Raw genomic sequence first — 14,437 nt, forward strand, 5'->3', positions numbered from 1 at the left:
TCCACCCTGCTGGGCTTGATGAGATGTAGTTCCATGAGTGCTGAATGCCTGCGAGCTGGGTGCTCTGGGGGGTTTGGAAGCAGGCTCCAGTGCCAGCCTGTCCTCCAGGAGGGTGTGGTGTGTTTGAGGAAGTGACACGTGAGAGAGGAGAGGTCGATGCAACATCATACCCAATAAAGTGCCCTGCTGTACGGTACAGATCTAAGTGCCACGGGCGGTCAGGGATGGTGTTGTCTCCGTGCAGCCGAGAACTGGGCCCCCCGCCCCCGACGGTGTGCGAAACCGAGTTCGAGGAGATCATGAATCGGAACAGAGCTATCTCCAGCAGTGCCATTTCCAAAGCTGTCTCTGGGGCCAGTGCAGGTAACTTTTGCCTTTGCTCCCATCCCATCTCCCTTCCCTCATCCTCCTCTCCGGGCTGGGGTTGCTCTGCTTGGTGTCAGGTGTCTCCCTCTGCAGAGCTTTTGAGAGGAAAAGACAGTTTGCTTTCAGGTTTATGTCCTGTTTCCATAGTATTTGAGGAAGGTGATTCTCAGTTTTTGTGGGCTGGAAGTCATTCCCAAACATACTCTTGTACGGCCAGTCCAGCTTTGCACCTGGGACAGAACGTGACCTGCCGCGTTTCATTTCTACTCTGGGCTGTAGAAGGACGACTCTGCCTTGGAAACAAGGGCCCAGCCCACGTGGGCAGAGATGGAATAGCTGAGACTTGACATTCCTATGTTGGCCCTTAGGATTGGGAGGGAATGATTTCTGACTGGCCTGGCTTCAGCTGCGCAGTCGTAGTCTCAGAGTCACAGGACTTAGGTAAAGGTGGCTGATGCCACAAAACCCGGGCCATCTCAGCTGATACCAGTTAGCCTGCCAGAGTGGGGAGAGGCCTGGCCTTGATTTCTAGTCTCACTGCTTGCTGCCTCACAGAGGGGCTCGGGGCAGGTAGGTGCCCCCCACAGGTCGACATTTATTAAACCAGTGCTCGTGTGTTGATGTGCCTTTCTTATTCTGTGCTAGGTCTAGGGCTTTGGGCAAAATTGACAACCTGGGATGCCAAGAAGAACGTTGGGCTGGAAACATTAGCATCATCCTTCCAAGGATGGTCTTTTCCTCATCTTGGGCCATGAAGCCTAAAGTGCTCTCTAGGGCTATCGATTGGATTGCTTTCCCACCAGCTAATGTGGGTTAGAGGCAGGAGAGGACTAGGCCTACATTTTCCTCTCCTGGATTTTTTCCTAAAGAATCTTCTTTCACATGTGATTAAATCTTTATCCAATTTTCCTTGATCTCCTGCTGCATTTCTTTATCACTGTTGTATCTCCCCGTCTCTGGTCTTTCCTTTTCTCTCTTGCGCAACAACCTTCAAGTCCTCATTTCTGTTCCCTCAGAATATCCTCGAGACCTTGTTGTTCTCAGTGAACTCTGTCCTCGGACTCTTTCCTTCTTTACCTTGCCTTCTGTCCCAAAGGGCTTGGGTTGTGGCCCCGTCCCTAACTGCCTGAGCACAAGTCCCATGCTAGCCCGGGCCTGGTGGGAGCTGTGGATGGGCACTCACGGGCGCCTCTGGTTTGGCTTGTCTTCCGTCTTCTCCCTCTTGGTCCAGTTTGCTTCCGTTGCTCTCCTACTCATTCTTGGCCTTTCCTACCCATCCCGCATCAGGGGATTATAGTGACGCTATTGAGACGCTCCTCACAGCCATTGCTGTCATCAAACAATCGCGGGTCGCCAACGACGAACGTTGCCGTGTGCTCATCTCCTCCCTTAAGGACTGTCTTCACGGCATCGAAGCCAAGTCCTACAGCGTGGGTGCCAGCGGGAGCTCTTCCAGGTGAGTTCCCGGTCAGTCTGCTGGTCTACCAGCCCCAGTGGCCTCTTAAGGATTGGTATGGGGGGACAGGCAGCCTGAACAGAGTGCCTGGTGAAGTCGTGGCTGTAGGCCCTGACCTCCCTAGGAGGAAGTCAGAAGTTGTTTATTAATAATCATCCTAGGCTAGCTAGGGGATACCAATCCATTAAGGAAAATAAATTGTAGTTGGTGTAGGCTTTGTATTCTGACATAAATGGAGACCGTAGCATAAGACAGTTTAGTCGAGTGCTCACACAAACAACAACGCCAAAAAAAAAAACCCTGTTCTTGAGCACCTTGAAGAGAGAATACCATTGAGCTCCTCTGGAGAACCCTGAAGGAAGAATCTTTTCCAACAGGAAAAGACACCGGTCCCGTGAGCGATCACCTAGCCGGTCCCGTGAGAGCAGCCGGAGGCACCGGGATCTGCTCCATAATGAGGATAGGCACGAGGATTATTTTCAAGAAAGGAATCGGGAGCATGAGAGACACCGGGACAGAGAAAGGGACCGGCACCACTGAGAAAGGTGAGACTGGCTCCACTCTGGCTCCATTTCTTTTGGGGCCTCTGATGGTGAAAACCCAAAGTGACATCTGCCCAGCTTTGATGAGCCTGCTCTTGGGCTGGGCCTCAAGGTGGTAGGAAGTTCTGTAGACATGACCCAGGGACGGAGCTGAGTTTCTTCCTCTTGCGACTGTCCTCTCTCTCACCCCTAACACTCTGAGTTAGGGAGCAGGAAGGAAGAACAAAGAAGCAAACCTAAGTCCCCTCATCCCACCCTGTGCAATGGGTCTTACTCCTGCATGTTGATCTGTAGCATGCCAGATGAATGGTTTTGAAAACAGCCTGTGTATGAAAAGGTGACAATTGGGGATTACTCTGCTTAGAGAAGGGAAATGGGGGGGGCGGTATTTCATAGGAAATGACGACCACCCCCTTTCCACTTCGAGTATGGATTGAGAGAGGATAGGGCCTTCAAGATGGTAGCCAAAAGGATTTAGGTCAGTTAAGAGGAACACTTGCCCAAATAGAAGATTCCTGGCTGCTTCCTTTGAATCCCCATTTATCTGGGATGGGCTGTGTTTGTTCTCTGCTTTAAACAAAGCATGAACTGGGGGCATGGGGTGGGGGTGGGGCACGCATGCTTCCGAATCTCCAGCTCTCTGGTTAGAGACTCAAGTATTTACTAAACGGTGCATTGCAGCCCTGTTAAATGTATCATGTAGGTCGTGATATTTAGGTGTTTGCTCTTCCTGTCTGGCCATTTTCTGACTTGGAGTAAGATCAGAGCTGCTGGGAAGGCAAAGTTGGAGGTAAAAGGAATAGAGTGGTCACCAGAGGAGAGAGGGAAGGGTATGAGAGAGAGAGAGAGAGATTGGTTGGTCGGTTGGTTGGCTTAAGGAAGGATGAAGTTAGATAACTACCTCAGGCTATGTACAGCCCCTGGTTCTGGATAAACTAATAGGTGTGTAGTAGACTTTAAAAACTGTCCTTACTCTGCTTAATGACAAGAGGTGTTCTTGGCTGTAGGTAATGGAAAGTCAGAAGTAGCACTTAGCAGTCTCCAGGGGTTCTCCTCCCCCTCTACCCTCAGCTTATCACCTCACCACTGTCCTAGGAACATTATCAGTGTTGTTCTTCGGTGTTTGGCATTAGGAAAGTGTAGACATACTGAAGCATTTCTGAGCTGACTCATCTCCATACAGACCAGCGGTGATAGATGGCTCTGATCCGGGGGAAAGCTGCTGTTTGGTTTTTTCCAATGGCCCCTGAGACCTTTCTGGACTTGGCCACTGGGGAGTTTTGGTAAAGGGATTTGAGGACCAGTCCTTGCCTAGGTCAGATCTCCAGGACAAACTGAGGAGTCAACTCGTGACCCTTTTACTTGGATACCTTGTAAACCAGACACGCCTCTCTAATTTACACCCGGCCTGTCCCTTCCCCAGAAGGAAGTGCGGCTTCTCTTTCTTTGGTGTTGTGCCCTGCGCTGTGCAGAACAAGAAAACACATGAAGCACCAGCACCAGTTTGCTTTGCCTCCTTTGTCATGAGCCGTGGGCATTCCCTTGCTCTGTCTCCTCTGTGCACTGCCGGCAGCTTGCCCTTTGGAGCTGGCTGCCTCTGGGCGCTGCCTTCGGCTCCTGTCTCTAAGACGTCGACTCTTACCGTGATGAGGGTCTGTTGTACATTTGTAGGATTCCCTTGGTGATCACTAGGCCAGCCAGGAAGTGACTTGCCTGAGATCATACAGCTAATACTGGGATTTGAACCCAGGTGCCTTATGCAGCATTGCTTCTTGATCAAGGGGCCAATTGAAGATCTAGTAAATTGGGTAGGAAAAACTATTATAGCAACTCATTCAATAAATATATGAAGGATCTAGTCTGTGTGGGGCACTTGTAAAAGCCCCTTGGCCTTGGCCAAGAATGATTGCCATCAAATGCTTTTAAAAAGGTAATTTGCTTATTGTGCCATGCAGGAAATGGAAATGAACACTGTGGCCTCTTTTGGTCTTTAGCCTATGAGGAGAATTCTCATTCACTGGGGTTGGAATGTTGAATCATTAAGTGCTTTTCATTAAATTTGTCATAAATATCTAGGCAGTTTTTCTGTCGCCCTGGGCCCTCTTCATTAACAGGGCTCGTCCTTTCAGAGGCAGTTGGGGTAAAATTCAGGAGCCATATCTTCCATTTGCTGTTCTTATGGTCCCTTCTTTGGCTCAGCTCAGTGACCCTGGTGGAGCAAATTGTTCTCCCTCCTACTCAGAATGAGCAGAGTCAAAAACTATGTAATGTGTCGCTTTTAAATATCTATCAAACTCTGGTGCAGGGGCTCTTAATTCACAGTGGCTACTCATAGTGACCAAGGCGGTGTGACAGCTGCATGCCCTGCCCCTTTCCCAGAGAAGGTTGGACCAGGTCCTGCCTCCCCACCAAGCACTCTGTTCTAATATGAGGACAGAGCCCCCTCCATGGAAGATGTCACCTCTTCCTGGCAGTAGGAGAAGATCTTGTTCTTCTCTCCCTCTTGTGTTACCCATTTCCACTTTGGGGCCCCACATAAAGAATTCCTCTCCTGAGAATCTTTGGCCTTTCCAACCTCCACTGAAAACTTCCTCCAAGGGAGTCAAAGGTTGGTTTAAAATGAGGCTCCATCTCATTTTCTTTTAAACCAGCATACTCCATTTCCAGTTTGCCAGGGATATGCCACAGGTAGCAGTTTGTACAGTGTGTGGTGTTGTATTTTGGTCCCTCGAGGATGATCTAAGGCTTGTCTGTGGGTAGGACTGGGTTCTAATATGTAGCCAGTTGGTGCATTATTCAGGGATGTGCAAGAATAATCTTCATACTCCTTGAAATACCATTCTCATTCCCATTCTCACCCTTTTGTCTCAGGAAAAACAATTTCTTTCACACTATTAATCCAGTCTGAATAGCCAGGGCTGAGGACATTTGGACTCTTTGCCTTGCTTCACGATGACCTCACCTAACTGTTGAGCACCTCTCTGCTCTTCTACCTGCATTTTGGGGACGCTTTGCTACTTTAGAGACTTTGAATAGTGAGAGTGCCAAAGTTGAAAGTAAAAATTAGAATCATGGACAGTAGATGTTTGGGGAGGATTCAGTAGCATTTTCTGTCTCTCATGTGGACCCTTCCTTAAATAACATGGGACCCTTAGAGGTCATCTAGTCCACGCGCACATTTCACAGAGGAGAAACAACCAAAAAGACCTGGTGAAGGTCCCTGGGATTCACTCTGGGTTCCCTAGGCCTGCTGTCAGAAAAACTCACAGTGCAGGCTGCACATAGGTGGGATGGGCAGCCTTCCGAGGCCTCAAGAGGTGTTCAGGAAGAGACCGGCCGACTAACCGCAGGTTGTAGTGTGCAGGAGCTTTAGTGGGGCTCCTCTTCAGGAGCAGAGGAGACTGGATGGATGGCTGACATCCCTCCCGCCTCTCTGTGCTGACTTCAGTGTTTCTTGGCCCTCTTTTGAAACCTAGCTCATCACTTTAACTTTGGGGGGACTTGGAGCCTATATTGAATTCTTGACCTGCAGTCTCAAAGCACTGGCCAGAACTCAGCCTCTGAGTTTGAACAGGACGCAGCTGCCACCCCTGCTTCCTCAGGCAGCCTCCTTCCCCGTGGAACCATTGCTGCCCAGCCCGCCACTTAACTTGTGGTGCTCGTTGGTGCTCTGACTTCCAAAGAGAGTTTTCATTCTCTTGCTGCTTGTGTCCATTCCACACTACCTTTTGGGCTGTGACCCAGTGCTGTTGTCCCAGGGGAGATTTTTGGAATCCCAATCAGCCCTTGGCCCTTGTTTTCCAGTCCAATTTGGAAATGCGTTGGTGCTGTTTCTTCTAACTAAGAACACTTTGTGTTGGATCTACATCTAGAACCCAGCCTCCCAAGCTGGTGGCACCCTTCTTCTGTGAGCAGGCTCCTTTTAGGTGCCCACAGAGCGCTTGGACTTCACTTCTAAGCCTGTCTTGCTGCATCTATGCCCCTGTTTTCTGTCCTCCGAGGTAAGCTCTAGAGCCTGCTAAAGAGGTTTTCTGGTGCTCCCAGCCTGGCTGAGGAGAGTAATCCAGAGTGGTGGGCCGGGCTCCCTTTTTCTTCTCAAAGACACAGCCTGTAGCCAGTTAGCCTCTTCTTCTCTCTTCCTGTGCCAACCGCTTGACCTTGCTGTCTGTGAGCCCTTTAAGGTTTCTATGACAGTTGATCTTAATTAGGTAACTTCTGGGTTCTTCTCATTGTTTCTTTCTTCAGAATAGCCCAGTCAGGCCTTTTTCCCTTTCTTTTTCTCTTTCAGTCATCTGTAATTATGGTTTCCCCCACTTTCCACAGCATCCTTTGACCTCGTCCAGATAATCCCCAGATAATCAAATATAAATCTCTAACTTGTATTTTCTCTCCCTCCCCCTTCTGCTGTTCTCATTGCAGGAGTCTGGTTGGAAGTAAATGTTTTTTTTAATGGACTTGCATCTCCTCACCTCGATCAGGACTAAAGGACGGAGGCCGCTCCACCCCTTCCCCCTCCCCCAAGCCCCCAATTCCCTCCAGACACCCAGGGAACACCCTATGCCCCACCAGACCGAAGAGAGCTTGGCAGCCCTCCCTAGCCCTACCCAGGCCCCGGCATGACCCTTGCTTGCCTAGGGAAAGGGCTGAAAGACTTGGTGGGCTTGGGAGGGGTAAGAGAACAGAAAGGAAAGAATGTAGAATGTATATGGGCCCATGATTCACCACGGCTCGGACTCTAAAAGAACGGTGCTTGCTTTTTCTTGGAAACTTGTGAGGTTCCTATTCTCTGGGAGCAGCTTGAGGCAGGTGGCAAAGCCTCCCAAAGACCCACCGAAAGAGACCGGATCCTCCTCGTGGAGGGGAGTGGTTCCCAGAGATGCCCAGGCCCCCGTGCACTAGCACTAGACTCAAGGGGCCCCACGTGTCCACCTCACTCTCCTCCCCACCCCAGACTGGTGCACGCCTCCAGCCCTAGATCCCTCTCAGCCCTTCTGGGAAGAACTACAGGAAGTCAAATTTTCTGGTGCCAGGCTGCTTCTGCCCTAACTCACTCTGCCTTCCTCTCTCATTGACGGTTATCCTCCCAACCTCCCAAAGAAGGCTTGAGGCCTTCATCGCCCCCAGTTTCCTTGGTCCCACTTGTCCCTTGAGAAGCAAGGGACCTGTCAGGTGTCTCAGTGTACTTAGCAGCCCTGCTGAGCAGAGACCATCCCCGTAAGGTGGCTTTCTCTCTCTGCCTAGTGTCCTCTCCCTGCTTTGCTTGCTTGCTGCTCGTGAATTAACAAGCTCTGATAGGCACTCTTCCCCGTGAGCCCTTACCCCAAGAGGGCTTGTTTCCTTGTTTTAGAGGAAGGCACTGCAACCTATCCCCACCTTGGCAGCGGTGAACCCAGTGAGAGGCTACAAGAAGCAGGGGGAGAGAGGGGAAACCTAGTCACTGAGCACTTCTCAAAACTTCCTTCCAAAAGTTGTGAGCACGCACCTTACATGAGGTTGCTAACTGGCATAGCCTGGTTCTAGACATTTGAAACTCTGCCCTAGATGTCTTGCCTGCCTTTGGCTCCTGGCAGACTGGCCTCCCTCCAGGAAGGTCCAAGAGAGAACTAGAGCCTAGCTCGCATCTGCTGTATTCTGAGCTCCATGGACACCATTCCGATGGCCCGACTCCTCCAGAGGCAGGGCAACGAATCTGCTGCTCCCATAGAATTCAAACTGTGGTGAACAGGGTTCTCCACGCTGCTGGCTATTCCACGGGACAGGGTTACCTTCACATCACCCACAGGGCATCCAGCATTTAGTACGAGAACAACACAAGACTTGGGTCTCAGGAGATCCTTCTAAGGCAGAGGGGAAGGGAGAGCCCATGGCCTAACAGACTTCGGTCAGGCACAGAGTGAATTTTTCCCAGGGTCAGAGGCACATTCCCTTGGGACAGAGGGAAGGGGTGGTGGCTTTCTCCCCTCGTCCCCCCACCCCCACCCCCACTTCCTCTAAGGAGCCGGGCATCCCCAGCCGGCGAGTGTTAAGTGACGTGCTTCTCCCAGAGAGCAGCTCCGGGTGTCTTTTTAAAATGTAGAGAAAACCAAATGAGGTGACTGTTTGAGGAAGAAAACGTAAAATACCAGAAATCCGTTTGCCCGGAGAGTTTGTGTTTTCTTTTTTTTACTTAATGACACAATTTTTAGTTTTATTTCCAGATAGCAAAAGAAAAATACCTGAGGGAAAAAAAAGGCCAAGGCCCCGTCCCCCTGTTGTCGGTGATTCGATTTGTTTGTCTCTTTCTGATAGGTTGGAAATTGTGTAATAAACTTGATGACGCTGTCAATCTTTTATACTGCATTGTATGCTTCTTTTTTTCTTTTGTAACAAAATATTTGAAATAATAAATGGGGTGTGAGCTGTTTTGTGGACCCTGCATTGGAGAGATGTTTTGGGTCTCAAGCTTTGGGTTTGACTTTTATTTTTTTGTTGTTTTTTGTTTTAGTGAGGGAATTGGGGTTAAGTGACTTGCCCAGGGTCACACAGCTAGTAAGTGTTAAGTGTCTGAGGCCGGATTTGAACTCAAGTACTTCTGACTCCAGGGCCGGTGCTCCATCCACTGCACCATCTAGCTGGCCCTTGGGTTTGACTTTTAATAGGTGGGCTGGGCTCAAGCAGGTGTTTTTGCTTTTAGCCAGGCCCAGGGGAAGCAGTTCATTCTCTGGGGCCTTCCTTGAGCTAGCAGGAAAACAGTGCAGAAGCCTCACAAGCATTTTTCCCCGTGATAGAGCCAGTACAGACAGAGGTATGTATATGATATAGACATGGTAGCCGGAATGACTCCCCTGGTATTTTCCTTCTGGATTGGGGGGGGGGGGCAGGTAACCAGAACATTTGGGATTGAGGGGATGAAATTAAGAAAACAGAGAGGTTTCGGTTTTTTTTTTTTTAAACAGGAAGATCTCTTCTGAGGTCAAAATGAAGTTCATTTTGTTTTTTGGCTGGGTAATGAGGGTTAAGTGACTTGCTCAGGGTCACACTGCTAGTAAGTGTCAAGTATCTGAGGCAGGTTTTGAATTCAGGTCCTTCTGAATCCAGGGTTGGTGCTTTATCCACTGCACCATGTAGCTGCCCCAGTTCAATCCTTCTGTGATGTCTGACCAGAGCAAGAACCGCAAGAGGCATTTCAATGCCCTTTCCCACATAACAGGAAAATTAATGTCTTTCAAAGGAGCTGAGAGAGAAGTACAATGTTGGCTCCATGCCCATTCGAAAAGATGATGAAGTCCAGGTAGTTGGAAGATACTAAAAAGGACAGCAGATTGGCATGGTAGTCCAAATTTACAGAAAGAAGTATGTAGTCTACATTGAGCATGTGCAGCGGGAGAAGGCTAATGGCACAACTGCCCATGTGGGCATTCATCCCAGCAAGGTGGTTTATCACAAGGCTAAAATTCGACAAAGATCGCAAAAAGATCCTTGAACGGAAAGCCAAATCTCGCCAAGTAGGCAAGGAAAAGCAAACATAAGGAAGAAACAATTAAGAAAATGCAAGTCATTACATGGCTGTAATTAACTTGCTAGAATGGAAAAAACAAAAACCAAAGGAAGAGGAGGCTAGGCAATCAACAGTTATCCTCTGGAGAAATTAGAAAATTTAAGGGAAAAACTAGGAGTGCCAAAGGCTGTCTTTGCAGGAACTTTTGTGAGGATTGTGGGGTTGTTTCAGTCATGTCTGACCCTCTGTGATCCTATTTGCAACTTTCTTGGCAACGATACTGGAATGGTTTGGCATTTCGTTTCCCAGTTCATTTTACAGATGAGAAAACCAAGGCAGACAGGGTTACGTGCCATGCCCAGGGTCACACAACTAGTAAGCGTCTGAGGCTGGGTTTGAATCATCTTCCTGACTTCAGGCCTGGTGCTTTGTGTCCTACGGCGGATCCTAATTCCCAGTCTTATATCTACCTGGTCATGTAGACCTGAACTGGAATGTGTGAATTGCTGAGGGACTGAAAAAAGTATAAACATCCCGAAACCACCTCGTGTGAACAGAACCTGCCTTCATGAAACCTCCCCTACAACAGTTCAAACTAAACAGAAATGATAGGAATCGGGGGCGGCTAGGTGGTACAGTGGATAGAGCACCAGCCCTGGATTCCGGAGGACCTGAGTTCAAATCTGGCCTCAGACACTTGACACTTACTAGCCGCGTGACCCTGGGCAAGTCATTTAACCCTCATTGCCCCACAAAAACAAACAAACAAAAAGAAGATAGGAATCATCAGATTTTAGATGTGGAAGGGACTTGAGTGATCATTTAGTCCAGCCCTGTCATTTTATAGATGAGAAAAGCAAGGGACTTGTTTAAGGTCACTTGGGTAGCAGACAGGGAACCCAAGTTGTGTCTTAATCCAAATTAAGCATTCTGCCCCTGCCCTTGCCCTTCCCCCATCCTGGTGTGACAGAATGGAAAGTGCAGGATGTAGTCACAAGAACGGAGGACAGATCTCAGTGCTGCCCTTTGCCAGTGTGCAAATCACTTCCTCTCTTGGGGCCTCTGCTTATCTGTAAAGTGATCTCCAAAGGCCCTTTGCTGCTCCTTCCATCACTGCCATACTAGTTTACAATGGAGCCAAATGAAGGAGTGAATCAGCTTCATCTGAGAATCCCTGCAGTGAATTAGGGAGGCCACAGGACAGATGTGGGTCATTGCAGCTAGAGACTAGTGATTAGGCCCCTTCAGGCCTCAAAGCATGGTCAGGATATCTTCTTAAGACTTGGGATTCAGGGACATCTTGGTCAGCTTGGTTTGTCTGTCAGTCTTGGCCTTTTTTACCTAGATCGCAGTGGCAATGTGCAAATACGATGAGCCTTAACAACATTCACTTGAGCCATTAGTGGGAAGGCCTGTCCACTGGTTTTTCCCAGATGTGATTGGAATTTCAAAAGCTGGCACCAAGTGCCAAAGCTACAGTGGAGAAAAGAGCAAGAAAGGCACACCTTCAAGTACCGGCAGGGCCCCTAAGGGTCCACAATCACTTCAGGGGAGATGTGTGGATCTGAGGTCATCTTCACTGATCCAACAGGCTACTAGAAAGTGACGTGTAACCGATTGGGAGGTTATGGGCAATTTAGAGCTGGGAGAGCCCCTGGGAGACGCCACTGAGGCATAGGAAGGACACGATATGCCAAGTCTCAGCCTGGATTCTGTAAAGAGGGGGCTGGCTGATCATCTCTGGAATGGAAGGTAGACGTGACTGCCTGCATCGGGAGAACAGTAATTGGGGGACAGACCAAGGGATCGTCACCAAAAGCTTTGGGAATTGCTCCCCACCTCTTCCCCCCCCCCCCCAGCTGTCCAGATAATTATTCTAGTCTGTCTACCTGAAGAGCCTGCAGCCTCACCACACAATCTAATGAAGCAGCAAACCTAGAGACCTGAGGGCTTTGGAAGGCACTCTGTTCTTGGTGACTGAGTTACTGACCCAGGCCACAGAAGGCAGTGGTGAGGAAGACAATCAGCAACTCTCACCAAGGCCTGCTGCTCCACTGTTTGTGCCAGAAAGACCCAACAGAGGGTCTGGAGGGGTGTGAAGCAAGAGCCACATGCCCAAAGGCCAAAGATAAGGCTGTAGCCCCCACAATAGAAAATAAATATTTATTGTAAAATAGTGTTTGTTCTAACACATAATGTAAGAAAATAACACCTCAAGCTGCTCAGCGTTGGTGCCTGGTACTTTCTGAAGCTCACCCACTTCAAGGAATGGATGGGAGGAGGTTTCGGTTTAGGAGAAGAAAAATGCCCTTGTGAAATGAAGTGCAGGTCCACGGTGCTGGGGGGGGGGGGGGGACAGACGAGCACACACGTCTGCTCGCCACACGGGGCCTAACTCAAGCCGGGAGTCCAGGAGGCCTAGACGATCCAAACCCCGTGTTCTGGTTGTGACGCTGCAAAGCTGAGTGAGGGCCTGGGGGTGGGCTGTGTGCCCTTTGTGGTCCTGAAGAAGATGCACAACGCGATCTCTAGACTGGTTGAGCAGATACTGCCAAGACGGAGTCAAAGGGCCAGGCCTGCCAAGAGCGGGTTCCTCTGGGGCGTTGCCAGCGTTGGAAGGCCTCTCGAACTTCAATAGGTATCCATGCTGCAGTCAGCAAAGAGCAGCAGATGACTCCCCCATCCCACCCCTGGCAAGCCAGCCTCCAAGCCCTCCCACCCCACAGCCTCCCTCTTTGCCCTGCACAGGAGAGGGAGGCTCCACGGGGCTGGGGAGCAGTACCTGTTGAAGGTGGTGAGCGTGATCACCTCGAGCAACAGCTCCAAGATGCAGAAGAGGAGGAGGATGGTGCTCATCACAACTTCAAGGCGAAGAACGTAGGTCTGCATCGTGAGGTAATATACGGCCATCATGGCTGATGGAAAGGTCAAGGCCAAGCTGATCCCTAGGGGCATCATCCTTTGGCAGAGGTTCCCTTTTGTACCTGTCCAGACAAGGATGGGAGGGGCCCCCGGGGTCTGAGGAAAAGGGGCCATGGGCGGGGGCTGCAAAGGGGGAGGAAGTCCAAGTTTGGGAGAGCATTCCCATGTCATCCATGCTTGTGGGGAGGGGAAACCTGACCTTGGGGCAGTCATTGCCCCCAGAAGAGTCAGGGGGGGTCAGCTCTTCTCTCCTCCCCAATGGGAGCAGTGGGGCCATCCCGGCAGCAAAGCCTGTACCTGATGCCCACATGCACATGACACCATTTGGAAGGGAGCCCCCAGCTTTGCGGGCCACTGCGGGGGGGAGGGGTGGGCATCGGGAGATGGGCATCGGGAGATGGGGGGTCACCAGGTAGAGCAGAGCAGGGAGAGGAGGAGGACCACTGCCCCCAGGCCCGCAGGCTCGCAGGCCCGCAGGCAGGCCCCTCCTGCCCCATCGCCCTCCCGGGGATGTCAGGGGCGGTTCTGGGTTCTGCCCCACTCCGCTCACGAGAAGCCACTCACCGAAAAAGAGGCGGATGATCTCAATGCCCAGGTACAGAAAGAGCATGAACAGGTCAAGGACTAGGTTGGCCCTTGGGTAGGGCAACAGGAGACCTGCCGTCGAACCAAAGGGTGTGAGAGAAAGAGGGAGGGGCCTCGACCAGCTCGGGGGGGACCCTACTGCTGTCCCCATCCCGGGGAGAGGGGGGACAGTGACACCGCACCCCCGGGCCTGGGATGGGGGGCAGGGACGGAACTCCGCGCCAGGGCGGGGGCGGGGCGGGGCTTGGGGGGCGGGGCGGGGGTCTCTCCTTCGCGGCTCGCGCTCACCTTTGTACATGAACACGAAAAGCTCCAGCAGGAAGTAGGTGGCGCTGTACCAGCCATTGAGAAAGAGCAGGATCTCCAGGGAGATGGACGACAGCCGACGGCCTGCGGGGGGAGGCCCGAGGGCGGTGGGCGGCCGGGCCGCGCCCCGCCCGCCGCCCTCGCCATCTGCGCCCCGCCCGCCCCGTCCCGCCCGCGCTCACGGCCTTAGACCCAGGGGGAACCGAGGCCCGGGCGGGGGTCCCCGAACGCGGAGACTCACACACCTCGGGCAGCTCACCTCGCGGCGCCATCGCCAATCAGTCCCCATGGAAACTGCTGCCGCGGCACCCGAGGCTCCTGGAGACCGGCTGGGCGCCCGCCGGAAGTGAGGGACGGGGAGGGCGGGGCCTCCGCCGCGGAGAGGGCGGGGAGGCGGAGGCGGGCCGGGGCGGCCTCCCCGGGTGCCCTCGCGACACCCCCGCCGGCCACCGTAGTCAGATGGCGGCTCGGAGGGGGGGGGCCCTCCGCAGCCCCTCCCCAGACGTCAGCTCTTCTCCGCGCCCCCCCACCCCCGCTTTTGCACGTGAGGACACAGGCTGAGCGCGGCGAGGCCGGAGACCCTCGGCTGGGGAACGTCCGCGCGCCCGTCCCGGGGCGTCTCTCCCCAGCCCCTCCTCGTGCGCAGGGTCGTGCCCACCCCCACCCCCCGTCTCGGAGTGGGCTCCGTACCCGGGGCCTCTGGCCTCTGGCCTCTGGGGTGGAGCCCGGCGGCCTGAGCCCTTCTCACCCCCGCCCCCCAGACTGTGCGCCCTGGGTCGCCGG

At 52.1% G+C, this 14,437-nt stretch overlaps 2 protein-coding genes across 11 annotated transcripts in view; one reads left to right on the forward strand and one right to left on the reverse strand.

Moving 5' to 3' along the window:
• The window catches only part of CPSF7 (cleavage and polyadenylation specific factor 7), a 25,427-nt gene extending 12,700 nt beyond the window's left edge, over nucleotides 1–12,727 (forward strand). For 4 of the 9 annotated variants that reach the window (XM_043971459.1, XM_043971457.1, XM_043971462.1 and 1 more), the window contains exons 7-10: nucleotides 200–363; nucleotides 1,654–1,822; nucleotides 2,200–2,367; nucleotides 6,784–8,696. In XM_043971459.1, the coding sequence (XP_043827394.1) occupies nucleotides 200–363; nucleotides 1,654–1,822; nucleotides 2,200–2,362 (496 nt within the window). In that variant the 3' untranslated portion in view covers nucleotides 2,363–2,367; nucleotides 6,784–8,696. Of the gene's footprint in view, nucleotides 1–199; nucleotides 364–1,011; nucleotides 1,629–1,653; nucleotides 1,823–2,199; nucleotides 2,368–6,783; nucleotides 8,697–12,589 lie in introns of those variants that run through there. The other 5 variants (XM_043971463.1, XM_043971464.1, XM_043971460.1 and 2 more) reach the window with 4 other exon arrangements.
• TMEM216 (transmembrane protein 216) lies at nucleotides 12,055–14,437 on the reverse strand. 2 transcript variants are annotated; one of them, XM_043971475.1, is made up of 5 exons: nucleotides 13,914–14,437; nucleotides 13,637–13,738; nucleotides 13,328–13,420; nucleotides 12,624–12,825; nucleotides 12,055–12,488 (listed from the first exon to the last, which is right to left on the reverse strand). In XM_043971475.1, exons 1-5 carry the CDS (start codon nucleotides 13,924–13,926, stop codon nucleotides 12,473–12,475), a joined length of 426 nt encoding a protein of 141 aa, XP_043827410.1. In that variant the 5' UTR covers nucleotides 13,927–14,437; the 3' UTR covers nucleotides 12,055–12,472. The 2 variants fall into 2 exon arrangements, with proteins under 2 accessions (XP_043827410.1, XP_043827411.1); XM_043971476.1 differs by having other exon boundaries at nucleotides 13,900–14,433.

The sequence above is a fragment of the Dromiciops gliroides genome, chromosome 6, assembly GCF_019393635.1.
Source record: "Dromiciops gliroides isolate mDroGli1 chromosome 6, mDroGli1.pri, whole genome shotgun sequence".
Taxonomy (NCBI): domain Eukaryota; kingdom Metazoa; phylum Chordata; class Mammalia; order Microbiotheria; family Microbiotheriidae; genus Dromiciops; species Dromiciops gliroides.

Excerpts from the sequence above, each read along its gene's own strand:
- TMEM216 (XM_043971475.1), bottom strand. Across the intron at positions 13,421-13,636 it reads TTTCGTGTTCATGTACAAAG|GTCTCCTGTTGCCCTACCCA; the intron begins GTGAGCGCGAGC and ends GTTCGACGGCAG. Across the intron at positions 12,826-13,327 it reads GATCATCCGCCTCTTTTTCG|GTACAAAAGGGAACCTCTGC; the intron begins GTGAGTGGCTTC and ends TTGTCTGGACAG.